The sequence below is a fragment of the Panthera leo genome, chromosome A2 (assembly GCF_018350215.1).
Source record: "Panthera leo isolate Ple1 chromosome A2, P.leo_Ple1_pat1.1, whole genome shotgun sequence".
Taxonomy (NCBI): Eukaryota; Metazoa; Chordata; class Mammalia; order Carnivora; family Felidae; genus Panthera; species Panthera leo.
This window is the reverse complement of record NC_056680.1, coordinates 133,948,104-133,964,703: the sequence shown is the minus strand read 5'-3', so window position 1 is coordinate 133,964,703 and position 16,600 is coordinate 133,948,104. Positions and strand designations below refer to the sequence as shown.

Genomic DNA, 16,600 nt, shown 5'->3' with positions numbered 1-16,600 from the left:
AAACTTTACTCAAGATGGTTCATAACACACATAGAAGCAAAACATGTAAAATATTTGGAAGAAAATAGAAGGAAAAAATCTTTACAACCTTAGGGTAGGCAAAAATTTCTTACATGTGACTCAAGAAATCGATAACCTGGACTTTTATCAAAATTAAGAACCTAACATCATTAATAAAACTAAAAGCTACAAACTAAGGAAATATTGTCAATATATATATTTAACAAAGGATTTGTATCAAAATATATAAAGAATGCTCAAAACTCAGTAAGGCAAACATGTGATTTTTAAAATGGGCAAAGTATTTGAACAGACACTTCATCAATAAAGATATACTAATGGCCAACAGCACATGAAAAGATGTTCAACATCTTTAACAATGAGGGACATGCAAATTAAAATTGTATCACAAAATCGTATCACTACACATCTACCAAATTAGCTAAAATTTAAAACAGACTGACAATACCAAGTGTTGACAAGGATATAAAGCAACTAAACCCCCATACATTACTGATGGGAATGTAAAAACTATAATCATTTTGGAGAACATTTTGGAAGTTTCTCAACACTTGCATTTCTAGGTCTTTACCCAAGAGAAATGAAAATATATGTCCACTGCTATAAAACTATAGCAGCTTTATTCAATAAGAAACCAAAACAGGTAACAACTCAGTATCAGTAGGCATATGGCTGAGCCAATGATGTTATTTCTTTTTTTTTAAATGTTTATTTATTTTGAGAGAGAGAGAGAGAGAGAGCACAAGCAGGGGAGGGGCAGAGAGAGAGGGAGAGAGAGACTCCCAAGCAGGCTCTGCACTGTTAACACAGAGCCTGACACAGGGCTCGCACTCATGAACCATGAGATCATGACCTGAGCTGAAACCAAGAGTCGGACACTTAACCACCTGAGCCACCCAGGCACCTACCCCCCACACAATTATGTTATTTCTACTACTCAGTAATAAAAAGAAACAAACTACCAACCCCCACAAACACACCTGAAAACATTATGCTGAACAAAAGAAGTTGTACACAAAGGTAGTATATATTGTATGTTCCCATTTATATGAAATTCTAGAGATTTTGTTTTCTTATTTTTTTTTAAATTTTTTTTTAACGTTTATTTATTTTTGAGACAGAGAGAGACAGAGCATGAACAGGGGAGGGTCAGATAGAGAGGGAGACGCAGAATCTGAAATAGGCTCCAGGTTCTGAGCTGCCAGCATAGAGCCCGACGCGGGGCTTGAACTCAGAGACCGCGAGATCATGACCTGAGCCGAAGTCGGATGCTTAACGACTGAGCCACCCAGGCGCCCCGAAATTCTAGAGATTTTGAAATTGACTGCAAAGTGGCAGAAAGGAACTTTTTAGGGTAACAGAAATGTTCTCTATCTTGATTGCAGTGATAAAGGTGGTTACAGACATGTATATATTTGCCAAAATTCATCAAACTGGTAACGTTAAATGGATACATTTTTATCATACGTAAATTGTTCCTCAATAAAATTATTTAAAGAAAAAACTATTTTCCTTTGTCATATTCATATCATGCAATGCCAATTCCAATGAGAAATAATTTTTGTCTTTGATTCATGGGTACTGGTATCAAAAATAATCTCATCTACACTGTTCTAACTGAATGAGAAACATAATTTTAGTATTTAACCTCTCTGCTCTCCCTCTCTCACTGCCTCGCCCCTCATATCCAGTTGAACTTTAAATTTCTTGAAAGCTTTTTGCTCTCTTATTTCTTATCACATACTGCTCCTCTGCATTCAATAAATATTTGTGAAACTGAATCACAGATGGTCTTTGTATCCTGTATTACTTTCGTCACCTAGTGTTATTCTGGTAAGAGACTAAAATTAAAGCCTTCACATGTCATAGGATTTTGTCTATTTTATTTTTTCTCTCACTCATTTTTAACAATCTTTTTTTCAATCAAAATAGTATTCAAGAGCCCAATATGTAAAATAGACTACATTTATAAGCTCAAATTTATAACATTTAATAATAAAATCAACCATGAGTTGATGAACCATAAGTTCATCTATCAGTAATACCCAACAGTCAAAAGTAGTTTCTTTTAATATGTGAATATATCTTTTTATTTTAGTTTTTCAGTTATTAAAAAGAAAACTCAGATCAAATATTAAGAGCAGGGGTCATCAAATTAAGGCCCAAGGGCCAAAGCCTGCTCACAACCTGGTTTTGTACAGCCCTTGATCTAACAATGTTGTGGGTTGTTTTTTTGTTTCTGTTTTTGTTTTTTTTTTTACATGTTTAAATGGTTGGGGAGGAAAAGAACATTTTTTGATATGTGAAAATTATATGAAGTTCAAATTTCTGTGTTCATAAGTAAAGTTTTACTGGAACACAGTCACACTCATCTGTCTATGGCTACTTATTTGCTAAAATGGCTGAGATGAGTAGTTGCAAAAAAGACTATATGGTCCACAAGTCTAAAATATTCATTATCTGGCCCATTACAGAAAAAAAGTAGCAGACTCCTGACAGAGAATTCCAGGAGGACCTGTGGAAAACCAACTTCATGGAGTAGAGTTTAGAAACTATGTGGAGCAAATTATATTTTCCAAAGATGGCCACTGCAATATTTTTCCATCCTATTTGCTCTTCTACAATGTGACTTTCTACTCTCTCACCAAGAGAAGAAGTCTAATTTTCTATCCTTTGAATATGGTCTTGTCCTGGTGACTTTCTTGGCCAAGATAATATGGTGGAAGGGACTCCTGAGACTTCCAAGACTAGGTCATAAGAAACCTTGCAGCTTCCTCCTAGGATTCTTGGAATGCTCCATCATGGGATGCTTCCTCTGAAAACCATGCTGCGAGAAACTTGAACTTCATGGAGGATGCAAGTATAGGCATACGTGCCTACATCCCCAGCTGAGCCCCAAGTCAACAGCCAGCTTCAACTTATATCCATATGGGAGAGCTATCCTGGACCTCCAGCTCAGGTAAGACTTTAGATGACTGCTGCCCCAACAGACATCTGACTGCAACTGCATTAGAGCCCCTATCAGAGAACCACCCCTGGGTACAGTCAACCCATATAACTGTGAAATACAATAATAAATGCTTCATATCAAGCCACTATGTTTTGGGGTACTTTGTTATAAAGCAACAGATAACTGAAACATCATTATACTAAAACAAATCTAGGAAAGTTTCAGATGAGAAATTCCAGACTTCTGATTCAAGCCCATGCATATCACCAAGTCAAACCCTACCAAAGCCTCTTGCTAAACCTAGGTGTTCTAGAAGTAGTTAGGGATAAAGGAAGTAAGTGGTAAATAATACTCTAATGGAGTCACTGTGATTTCTTAATCTATATATATGCATTCCAATTAGGCTCAGTATTCCCCCAAAATTCCACCAATAATCCTGAATCTTAACAGTCTGAAACTCTCAAAAAGAAATGAAAAACAATTTTGCCAATTCCTAAAATTATATCAGGATGGGTAGAGAGACAACTGTTACTTTTCATGCTATAAGTGAATTGGTAATTATAATATTCATTATTTTTTACCTGATAATCTAAAAAATGATAAGTGAACTTAGATGAAATGTACTCAATTATCAATATATACCTAAGTATCAGTATATGGCAGTTTACCTACAAAAAATATGGGCTTAATAATAAAAATCCATATGCTATTCTAATTGTGTCACCTGCTCCTGCTCCAAAGGGTGACAAGAGTCATTCACTCATATGTTTCTGATATATGTCACTTAAATATAATAAACTCCTTAGCCTAGAAAATTTAATTAAACTCAATATTAACATCTTATAAAACCCACAAAGCATATTTTCAATAATACTACCTTAAGCTTTTCAATAATATTACCTTAAGATTCAAATTTTAAAGAATAAGTACTTAGTATATGTTAGGTACCCTATCACACTCTGGGGATATATCTTTAATTGGTGTAAATTTCATTCAAAGAGATCAGTGGTGGCTCTGAATCATTAACCCTTTGACATTTCTGAGAACCATAATGCATTACAGAATGGTGTGTTTATTTTATATCTAAAGGGATATTACCAGAACTCTTAGGATTCCTAATTTTTTAATTCAGTAATTATTTCCAAGATTAAATATTTATTTATGTGACTATGATTCACACTAATATAGAAAACAGTTGAACAGATTAAGAGGAAAACATTCCAAACTTTAGTGGCTTCAGCCAATCTTACAAGAGTGCTAGACCAGTTAGTGATGCCTACCACAGGGGGTGACCGGTAGTGAGAAATACCTGGGCATTTGCCAACTCTGACCAGTTTCATGCAGTCTCCTCTCATCAGATCTCCCGCTAAGTCCCTTCAGAGACTCCCACGATAGGGGCTCCTGGGTGGCTCAATCAGTTTAAACATCTGACTCTTGGTTTTGGCTCAGGTCATGATCTCACAGTTCATGGGATGGAGCCACATGCTGTCAGGACAAAAGCCTGCTTGGGATTCTCTCTCTGTCTCTCTCTGCCCCTCCCCTGCTTGTACTTGCTCTCTCTCTCTCAAAATAAATTAAAAAAAAAAAAAAAGACACCCATGATAGGACTTCCACCCAGTCTTAGAAAGTGACTCTTCCCTTTCATTAGCCAGTCTTTCCCACTGCTGGAGTCTACTCTCCACAGATAACCTTTGACAAGCCCCACCCTGGTATAAATGTCCTGGCCCAAAAAAGGATATACCCCTAACATCAATAATTCATTGGATAAGCCATATTTTGAGACAGAAGAGCTTAGATGACAGGTGACCAAACCTTGGTAGAACACAGGAGAGCCAAGATTTGAAACTAGACAATCGAGCACCATAGTATCTACACTTAATCACTGAATCTGGCACATGTTTGCTGCCATTTCCACAACATATGCTAAACTGTATCTTCCGTCTTTTAGTTCACAATTATGAGAATTCATTATTAATAAAAGCAAAATCTCCATACAGGAAATATTATAATTTACTATTTTTTTAAATGTTTTTAAATGTTTTTATTTTTTTTTTTTTTGAAGGAGAGAAACAGAGCATGAGTGGGGGAGGAGCAGAGAGAGAGGGAGACACAGAATTTGAAGCAAGCTGCAGGCTCTAAGCTGTCAGCACAGAGCCCGATGCGGGGCTCGAACCCACAAACTGTGAGATTATGACCTGAGCCGAAGCCGGACACTCAACCGACTGAGCCACCCAGGCGCCCCTACAATTTACTATTCTAGCATAGCAATTATGACATCACAGAACCTTTCATTCAAAATTTGTGCATTTCCTAATTGACACATCAATAAACATGTTAATAAAAGCTTTATATTTATTAGGGGAAAATGGTGGGATAGCAATACTCTGAAAAACAATTTTGAAAATGACAATTCATATTCCTGTGCTCCATATAGTCTTATAATAAAAATTTAATAGTATTTGAACATAATTTAATGGAATGACTATTATTAATGTTAAAAATACACACTAGCAGTGACTTTTCCAACTCAGAATCCATAACAACAATGAATCCCATTCACATCCTGTGTAACTCCATGGGGATTCTATGGGGAAAGTTTCCATATATGGTCATTTATCCCCATAGACTCCCCATGGTTTATACAGGATATGAATCTGGTCTATTGTGACAATGAAAACAACAGATCACTGAAAACTCATGTGTAATTTCTGCTGAACAAACTATAGACTAACAATTAGGGAAACCAATATTCGAGTGAAAATAAGTAATATGAGAATTTAAAAATAACCACTGAGTATTTTTATTCCATTTCTGTATTAGCAGAATAAGCACATAAATAATCAGAAGAAAAAAAATTCAATCCTAAGTTTAAAATATTTTCTTGATACTAAAAATTAATATATCAACTATTAACAGGCAAGAAACCCAGAAGAAAAAATCACATCAGAACTTATATTGTCAGAAGGAAAGAAAAGATAATATAGTAAAACAAGTCAAATGTTACATGAGCTTTATTTAGTTTCCCAGGCTCCTGTATGACCATGCCCTAACGTAAACCTCAGTTATCTATAATTATTTTCCCATATTTGTGACATTAGCATCTGTGGCATTCTACTTATCTAAAGTTATGTAGAATAATATTTTTCTTTTACACTCACTGCTTGAGTGCTGACTGAGAGGTAAGTTTTTGTGTGTATACTTAAGTATTTGTACTTTTGCTTTAAATAAGATGAAAGCATCTAAAATCCAATACAACTAAACACTAACAGCCAGATTAAAGCCGTAGGAAAGGGAAATGGCTGTATACCTAAATTATCTTGTTCAATATGACAGAAACTAAAAAGATAAAAACAAAATATAGTACTAGAATGTCAAACATACTAACAGCAAAAACAGCAGTATCTGACACAATTATTTCATAAGAACTAGGACTTACATTGAAAAATGGTCCAGTTGTGAATAGCCATTTTAGAATGAACATGGTAACTATTAACATCTCAACTGATTCACAAAAATTACACCAAAACAATAGACCCAAGTTCAATCTCATGTATGAGTAGCTGTCAAAAATGGCCTGAAATGCATGTTTAAAAAAAAAAAAAAAAAAAAGGAGTGTGACTCATTTGTTTCTCTATCAAAGAAATGACTGTTTAATTATATAGCTTCTTGGTGACCTAATATTGCTAGAGTATATTCATTTGACTATCTCCCACACAATGGCTCAAAATTTGAGATAATTACATTATTCTTAAAAACACAGTACCACACTCACTACTAAAATTGAGAAGCTGTCAGTCCCAACTTAATGCCTTTATCAGTAATGAAAACAAAAGGCAACAGCTGAACTTTGGGTGTCCTTCAAAGACAAATCACATGGGACATCACAAATCCTTTCCGGCATCTATCTACCTACCTAAGGTGATGTAGACATCCACAGAATGGCAGGGCCAGCCACACCAAAGCTAAAGAGAACTGACCTCCTGACATACACAGCCACCATTTCCCCACAACCACTAAGCTCACAAAATCCTACCTCTTTATTGGGACGTTAGTGATTTCTTTTTCCCTTTACAGATGTCCTAGATGTTCTTTTCAATGTATTATGACTATAACAAAATTTGGGGAGGAGGGATTAAATGATACTATTTGCCCAGAGGCATGCTGTTTCTCAAAAGGAAAGATATTGCTCTCTTCACTGGACTAATGAGGCAGGTTCTTTGGAAGACATATTAATGTGTTAAACCAGGGTACAATTCCCACCAAAGTACACCTTAAATGGTACCCTTGAGGACTGAAAAAGATACAAATGTGGGAGGGGAGGCAGGAGGAGGACTGAGCCAGGTAAATGTTAATTGAATAAATGTTCACTGTACTGTAAGTATTTACACTTTGGAGAATAACTGGCTTTATCAAGAAGAACGTAACCAAATGACAGCAGTATAAAACCAGTTTTCTTTATTCCATAAAGAGAAAAGATGAAAAATGTCTGCCCCTTTATAAAATTTTAAAAGTAAAATTGTCAAAATTTTGTGGAATTTAATTTATTGATCTTAAAATGTCATTAAATCAAATTTAGTACCAAAAATATGCATTTTTAAGGACTATTCTCCTCAACAAAACTTTACTGATAGTGCTTTTTTTCTTAAACTTAAATTATTCTGGCCACAGAAACTAAAATTGCATTTCCTCAAAGCAGATAGAGAAGACATACTATTCCCATTTTTAGACATGGGAAATTACAGTAAAGGGAAAGCTCAGTGAAATACTTCAAGATGGTAACAGAGCCACAGAAGCTACACTTCCTGCTTTGTAAGGATTAATCCACATATAACATAGAACACTTCCATTTTTTCCAGTGGGCCCAAAACAGACTGTGCCCAATCTACAAAACTATGGAGATTCAGATCCACTAAGTCAGAAAAACTGACACTGGCATTGTTAAAGGTATTCACTAGAATGCTAACAGAAGACATTCATTAAAACAATGAAAGACAGGGGCGCCTGGGTGGCTCAGTCGGTTAAGCCTCTGACTTCAGCTCAGGTCACCATCTCATACTCCGTGAGTTCGAGCCCCGCGTCGGGCTCTGGGCTGATGGCTCAGAGCCTGGAGCCTGCTTCCGATTCTGTGTCTCCCTCTCTCTCTGACCCTCCCCCGTTCATGCTCTGTCTCAAAAATAAATAAACATTAAAAAAAAAGTTTTTTTTTTAAACAATGGAAGACAAAGCATTTATTAATTCCGATGCCATGGTTATTTAAGTTTTCATATTTGAAGAACAAGAGTCTACTCTTCCAGGTAAATTTTTTTGTCATTTTTAAGGCTTTTGTATGAGTATGTTGGAGGGGAGGGGTCTTTTTGGTATTTATACATCAAACAATACTATTTTAGTGAGACAGAACATGTTATAACGTGATACCAGCTACTGCAAATTCCTGACTACAAAGGTCTGAAACATAAAATCAACTTACTCTAGTACTTGAAAATGAGGACATCGACATTTCCTTCTCTTATAGGCAAAGAGCAAGGGAAAGAGAAAATTTACAAGAGCCATTACACGTGACTCTACAAGCAACAGAAGTCAGAAGTGATTTCCTTTTGACTGGGAAAGGTCATCACAAGGGAACTTTCTGAAGTAATAGAAATATTCTGTATCATAATCTGGGGCGTGGTTCCATGGGTATAAGCATAGGCAAAAATTTACAGAGCTTTGACTTACAAAGCTTACAGACACTTTGAGTTACACATTTTATCCTTTGTAAACCATCCTTCGCTTTTAAAAGTAAGATCATCCGATACAAGCAAAGTAGTACAATCAGAAATCAAAAATAAGAATAATGAAATCAGAATATGTTAGAAAATAATGACCTTTCCAGGATCTAGCACAGCATTGTACACAGGGTAGATAAACAAGTATTTATTACAAAAATTTAGTGAGAATGTCTTAGTTGGTCTTGAAGATCCCTTCTGAACTAATGAGAACTTCAAATGTGGCTTATTTTTCTGAATATTCTAAATATGGACAGTTTCAGCCTATAAGGCCTCCAAATGGCAAAAATTAAAGGTCTAGAAAGCTAATCTCAAAACATTAGTTGTCATAACTCTGAGTATAGATTTAGGGCATCTCCTTATCAAAAGAAGGCAGTCCATTCTCAACACTTAATGACCACTGACAGTACAAACCTATCTATGGTCTTGTAGTGATAAACAAGAAGCAAAACTTAATACTCAATTAGGTTTAAAAAAATGCAAACATCTGCATGATGGTGTTCTGTCTTCTGAATGGTATTCTGTCTGTTCAGTAATCCGGTAGCTCCAGAAACCAAAAGCAACCAGCAGTTTTCAAACATATCACATAGCACATGGTTGACATTATTAAAAGATCAAGTTTGATAACCAGGCAAGGCTGTGTCTGCTAAGTAAATCTGGCCAGACAATGTTAGAGTCCCTAGTCCAAGAGCCCAAAGACTCCCACATGAGCTTCAACTTCTATTTTCACCTAAAAAAAGTATTAAGACTAATTTCCCTTTAGTAAATCTCTCTGTCCATACCTAAGTTCCTACATAAACAAAATTCCATGACTAAAATGAAACTGTAGAAGGTCTTTTCCACTTAATAATCTGTTCCTACTTGTTGGGTGACAATAATTCTAATTGTACCATTAAGTGAAAATTCAAAAAATATTTTTTAATTTTTAGAAAATAATATTGTCATATGCCGAATGCAACATTGTCTCACTGTTATTCTTTCTTGACCTTGATTAGTCAGTGTGGTTAATTTCAGCAATGAGAAGCTTCCATGTGAAACAACAAAAATAATCCTTTAAAAAGCCAATCAAGAAACAAAAAAAACCTGAGGATTATAAGCTCTCCTGAAATACAACTATTCTAGAATAACCATCAGTTGCACACAAATAGATGCAGTGATCACCTAAGATCAGAAAGAAAATGTTGGATTATAAATTCTTAAGAAATGCATTTCTTAAATTGCTGCCCTAATCTTCTTCTCCCCACAAAGGTAATATCTTGTCAATTTTTAATGTTCTGGGCTAGCAGGTTGAGTCTCTTCAGAAATACTTAACTGTCACCTTTCCTTATGGATAATGACAAAATATTCTGCAAAGCCTGAATAACTGCATGGACAAGTTATATTATTCTATATCCAACATTAAATAATCCTCAAATTAGTTAGGCTAATACCAGTTATAGCTGTCTACAAGTGCTGTCCAGCCCAGCCCATTGTGCAGGGCCTGCTCTGCACCACAGCAATTTCATTGTATAAGTTTTAAGACAGATACGATGCTGCTAGACTGTGACGTTAGCCAGCATATCAACATTGAAACCATTGTGTAAAAAAAAAAAAAAAAAAAAAAAAAAAAAAAATCTTTACAATAAAACTTACTTCTTATTCTTTAAATCTGCATATAATATCTACTCCTATGCTTCTGTAAAAATATGGAGGAAGAGGATATAATGACACCTTTTTGTCCTTTTAAATAAAAACTGTAAACCCTTTTTCCCTTTCTAATAAACACTATCATTTCAGATCCTCCCAGTTTCTACTTTAGGGTTTAAGGACTATTATAGAACCCACAACAACAGATCGGTGACAGACTTGATCCCATCAATTAACACGTTCTGGGGAGACTGCCTGGATTCCTGTCTTCCTTCCTCCCTCTTGAAGGCCTGGTTTTGGCCACACTGACATCCCTGGCCTTAAGGATGAATAACCCAGTTAAGGAGGAGTCCCTTCCCTGAGACCAATTCCTTTGTAATTAGAGCCAAAATACAAAGTCTATTAATGACCTATGGCAATGTGATATGAAGTCCAAGCCAACGAAACCATGACAGCAAACAGATTTCTGAATAGCAAAGAAGTGGGATCCATTTACTTACATGAAGATTCAGTGCCAAACATGGCTGGCTCCAGAGGCTGCTTTAAAAAAATCAGAAGAAAGAAAAAAAAAGGGAAGGAAATAAAATCAAGGAGAGTGTACGCGGGAGAGTGAAAAGATGAGCCACTACACAGCAGGGGTCATGAAGACACACAATGCAGTCCAAGCTGTGTCCAGCTGCCAGATTCTCCTCTTACAAGCTTCAGTGTTCTCCCGTGTGATTGAAAAGCAAGGTCTCCTACAGCACAAAAACCCGAAGAGCTGCTTGTGAAAATCCAATAGGGGAAGGCAAGCCAACGTGGTTCTTCTGGGATGCAGTGAGGCAGGACTAGGTAGCAGCAGGGGCACGACTGGAAGCAGCAGCAACAGCGGCTACTGCAATCCCCAGCCCTGCCGTAGCAGTAAGACAATAGCAGGGCTTATGCATACACCGATGACGTCAGAGAAACTGCACAGACGGACTGCGCTGCTTGAGCCAGAGGCTCCAGGGGCTTCAGGGGAGCAGGCGATTCAAAGGGGAATTCCTTTGTCACAACATGGACAAGACCAAGAGCCACATATATATTCACCTTCCTGACAAGATCTTCAACCTGTAATACCAAGCACTAACAAGGACCTCAAAGAAATCTAAATATTGGCTTTACAGCAACTAACCACAAAGATATCATGAAGATCAAGATTCTTGGTTTTATGCAGCAATTAAACTTTTCAAGGGAATTAAGAATATCAGAAATGAGAAAAATAAACTACCTTTAAAAATAACTACAGAACTCGTTTTTTCTCTACACTTATGGTAAACTGACAGATCAGAGGTTGTAAACTCAATCACAATTACGTGAAAATATGTATACTATTGCATACACATTCTGGGCATATTAATACACCCACAAGTATACCCATTTATTAACAGTAAAATAACAGTGCAAGTGCTTAAAACACTGCGTGGCACACAGTGAACTCACAAACATCAGCAATTACATTATTAGTTATGTTGCAACTGTTATTCATATGTGAAAACCACAGCTCTAGGAATATATTATCTACATATATTTCACTTATCCCATTCCTTTGGCCTTATTTTTATTTTGCCTTCCTGTCCTTTTCTAGAGTGACTCAGTCATTTTAAGGCTGTGTGCACACAGGCTGTACACACCTGTGTGTCAGTGGGCACATATGACCAACAAACACATTTCTTTTTACTCTATTCTTACAAGGAAATAATTGAAGATATTGTTATTTTGTCACTTGATAAATAAAACTCTTCCTGCATTACCTTTACTCTTAGAAATCTGTTTTTGAAACTAGAATTCTATAGACTATCCAACAGAAGCAAAGAAAGAAATTTTGTTTTAATGTTTTAAAAACACTGAAATGCACAAAAAGTGTGTGTGTGTGTGTGTGTGTGTGTGTGTGTATTCCCATAATCCCACACTTTTAAAATCATATAAAATAGGAGATTCAAGAGCTCAAGTTTCCTCTCTATCCATTCATCCAAGGTATGTATCCAGTATTTTCTTAAGATTTACAAAGACGTGTCTTCATATAATATAGTTTTTAAACATTAAATTCTGATAGGAATGTGAAACTGTAAGTTACCATCTAAAAACATCATTAATAGCTTTTCTGGTCAGTATATGTGGATCCATCTCATCTTTTTAATAGTTGCCTAATATTCCATTGTGTGGTTATAGAATAATTTATTCAAGGTAACTTGACCTTTGCTTACTGAAATGCTAAACCAGTGCCATGATGTTACATAAGATAATGAACAAATATTTTGTTGTAGGAAAGAATAACAATAACTAATATTTACTGAATATTCACTACGTGCCAGGTACTATTCTGGGAAGTTTACATGAATTAACTTATTGAATCTTTGTAACAATCCTACAATGTAGATACCATTAATTTCCACATTTGATAAATGGTGAAATAATTTTCCAAGGTCACACAGGTACTGAACATAAGCTGGGATTCAAATCTAGGTAGGTTCCAAAGCATTTGCTCTTAACTGCTCTTCCATAATACTTCTTGAGAATTAACAAATACTTAAAATTATATTTTAAGTATTCAACTAAAACAAAAGGAAAATAGATATCAACTGAAAATGTGGACAAAAATATTCTTAAAAGAGAAAGGTCACCAGAGAAAGCTAAAAATGACAGAAAGAACTATGCCAAAAATTGCAGGAATTAAGAAAAATGCATCCTCCCAAATTATCAGTCATGTTAACAACTAGTGGAGAATATCAATAATGGCATTAAGATATAACTGTAGGGAAGTACAAAAGGCAATACCCTTCAAAAGGGTTGAAGCCAGAATATTATCTTACGTAAGATCTATTTTAAATTGCATACCAGATGTTGTACATGAATAGTCACACAAACGGTGGATGGATGTGGCCAGAAGAAAGGCAAGAGGAAAAGTAGAATGAGACGATGATCTTGGGTAAGAGATATTTTCCACCAGAGGCCACAGTCTATAGGCAATAACTGCTTTGCCAAGTCATTGATGTAGCTCCTCTCAGCTCATACGTGAAGGTGTACATATGCATATGTAAATGCACTTTTCTGAGTGCCTGTATTTATTTCTTGGCACTGACTTCTGAGAGTAAGTTAAAGGCTGCAATATTTTGCAAGAAGTCAACTTTTTAGATAACTATACCAGGGTCAGTATGTTAAAACAATAGATATCTCACTTGCCAGCAAAACTGTACCCAAATGACAGCCTCTGACTCCTATTAAGGTTTCTATAACCTCTGGAGGCCTGAGGTATTTCTAAGTACTTTAGTATGTTGGAATCCATATCACTGAAGGCCCATCTTTGACAAAACAGATTCCAAAAATTTAGTTTACTATTTTTCTCACTTCTAGGCACCTGGCATGAGCTCACAAAATGAAGACAAATTTTAATGTGTTGCCTAAAGAAAATATAATGAAATAAAACTGATCTGATGTCTTCCCCACCCCTCAAAAAAAATCACATAATACATTCCAAGACCAAAATTAACTCTGAACTATCAATTCTGTCTAATTATGTCTATTTGCCTGTAACCTTGCCCTTTTTATTAGCAAAGAGAATACTGTTAATTTTAGTATAAAATTAGCAATGAAAGGAAAGATCAATATTCAAAATGATTTAGTAGCCAAAATAATCATTGTTAAATCAGAACACTGTTGATAAACAAAGACAGTAGTGAAAATCTTAAACTAAGTCAATAGTCACTTTTAGAGGAAACCCCATTCATAAATCACTCAACAACTTACTGTTGGGAGCTTACTGTTCTGCACTCTAGGGGTACAGCCAAGCACAAACTCCCTCCTCTATGGAGATTACAGTCTAGTGGGTGAGACAAGCAAATATGTAATATGTCAGATGGCAGCATGTGTTACAAAAAAAGGTAAGAGGAACCCAAGGCTGAGGAATGACTGAATGTGAGGGTTATTAGTTCAGATAAAACTGTCAGGCAATGCCACCCTTAAAAGATGACATTTCAACAGAGACCTGAAAAAAAATGAAAGGAAACCACATGGATAACATGGAAACCCCGTGGGAGAAAGAGCATTCCAAGAAAAAAAAAAAAAAGATAAATCTATTCTTGAATCATCAAGAACCATTTTCTATTGGATGACAACCCCTTCAGTGCCATGATGATGTCATTAAGTGCAATATGGTTACGCTTCATGAACTGTGCTGACAGTAAAATAAATTCTCTTTTCCAAATCCAAAAGAATTCATTCTCCCATGAACTGAAAACATATGCGTTCTTCACTTCACAGTTTACTAAATATACCTATATTTGCAAATATGTAAATGTTTATAAAAATCACCATAGGTGACAACATCCAAAATAGCTTCCTACCTCATCAACTAATTTAATTAGTTTATCTATTAATGTGATAAGAACTTAAGCCACACATTCTCTCTAGAGTACATACATAAACTAATTTTGAAGGTGTCATATCTTGAATTTCTCTGGAGCCATCTCCTTTGCTCACACTAAAGTTTTCTTAGTATTCCTCTTTTCTTAATTTTTGTAAAATGTTTATTTATTTTGAGAGAGCATGCACGTGAGTGTGGGGGAGGGGCAGAGAGAGGGAGAGAGAAGCCCGAGCAGATTCTGTGCTGTCAGTGCAGAGCCCAATGCAGGGCCGATCTCAGGAATCATGAGATCATGATCTGAGCCAAAATCAGGAATCAGATACAACCAACTGCGCCACGCAGGTGATCCTCTTAGTACTCCTCTTGATGTCTAAGTAGCGTGTTAAAGTTGTGTGTCTTTTGGAATACCATCTATACGTTTATAAAGTATTATCTGAAAACAGAGAAATGTTTTAGTGGCAATATATGAACTATAGAAAAATGAAACAATCAATGGTTCTGTTCTTTGGGAAAAAGGTACAAATTTATCATTGAAAACATACTCATTGTAAAACTCCCTGATAAGATTTTAGAAATTTCACTTCTTTGCATATGGCTATAAAATGTGTTTCTTCCTACTTCCACACGGTACCACACATACAGTGAGCCTTCTGAAAGTTGTCTATTTTATTTCTGAACCGTGGAACAAAAATTCTGGCACACTTAACTTATGAGAAAAAAAATTCAAAATACACACACACACCACCACCACCGCACACACATACGCACACACTATTATATTGGCTTTATAGAAACTCTAAAATAGAAAAATATGGATTTACAGAAAAAACAGACTTGGGGCAAATAGTTACTTTAAAATGTCTTATTTTCAAAAAAATATTTACCACAGAACTCCTTTACATAGTGAGCTCCTAAAAGTTACATTTTAAATTGTCAATTTCACCAAAAAATCACAATTTGATACCATATTGTCAAGGATCCACACATACATCAACAGAGATCATTTATAGAGAATGTAAGAAGAGCTTAATCTAAAAGCACACTTATATTGTCATTCCACTGGGTATGGAAGGTGGGCCTCCGCCCTGGTGGAAAAGCTTCCAAAAGGCTTTATTCTTTAGTTTAAAAGGAATCTGTCAGAAAACAGTGCCACCATTACCCAAAAGTTCAAAAATGTAAGGTAATATAATTTTGAATTAAGGTAATTAATTTTGAATTTGCTCACAAATTTTGGCAAAGGCTCACGGCCATTCCTCCGTATCATCACCTCACCTCCTCATCCCGCCTTCACCCCCTCCAATCTAAGGGAATCCTCCACTTACTCATCAAGCAACCAGTACCCATGGTTAGTCTAACCTTAACTTTATTTCCAAACCTGTCCCAATTTACCATTCAGAAACTAGACTTTGAGAATAAGGTTATGCAGCTTAAAAAGGAAGAGGCTATTTATCCATCCAAAAATTCTAGACACATTAATACTCAGAAAATTTGGGATAAAAACTGAAATTCTGTAACTCACTTCATTACGTCAACTCTATGTGAAAGACACACTGCACGAAAGAACTACCACAAAACCAAAAATGTTTTACGGAAACCAGAAGCTCTCTGTAGACCATGTGTATATTTATTCTCTGTGTGGCATAATCTGAACTCAGATGTTTGGACTCTAAACTTTCTGGCCCAGAGGGGAGACATGAGAATTAATTATGGTTTGCATTTGAGCATGACCCAAACTGAAATAGAAAAAACAACAAACTCATGCCTGACAAATTCCTTTAAGTGTATATACTAAATTAATCAAAATTCGTATACAACAAATTCATACATGATATCTTTAAAAAAACAAGCACAATCAAC

The 16,600-nt window shown here is 35.7% G+C and overlaps 1 protein-coding gene across 11 annotated transcripts in view; it reads right to left on the bottom strand.

The window, feature by feature from the left end:
• Positions 1-16,600, bottom strand: part of ST7 (suppression of tumorigenicity 7) — a 248,100-nt gene that overhangs the window by 180,744 nt on the left and 50,756 nt on the right. The window contains exon 1 of one of the 11 annotated variants that reach the window (XM_042922796.1): positions 10,863-12,243. The exons of 9 other annotated variants lie outside the window; for them this stretch is intronic. In XM_042922796.1, coding sequence (XP_042778730.1) covers positions 10,863-10,884 — 22 coding nt within the window. In that variant the 5' untranslated portion in view covers positions 10,885-12,243. Of the gene's footprint in view, positions 1-8,438; positions 10,311-10,862; positions 12,244-16,600 lie in introns of those variants that run through there. One more of the 11 variants, XM_042922815.1, reaches the window with a different exon arrangement.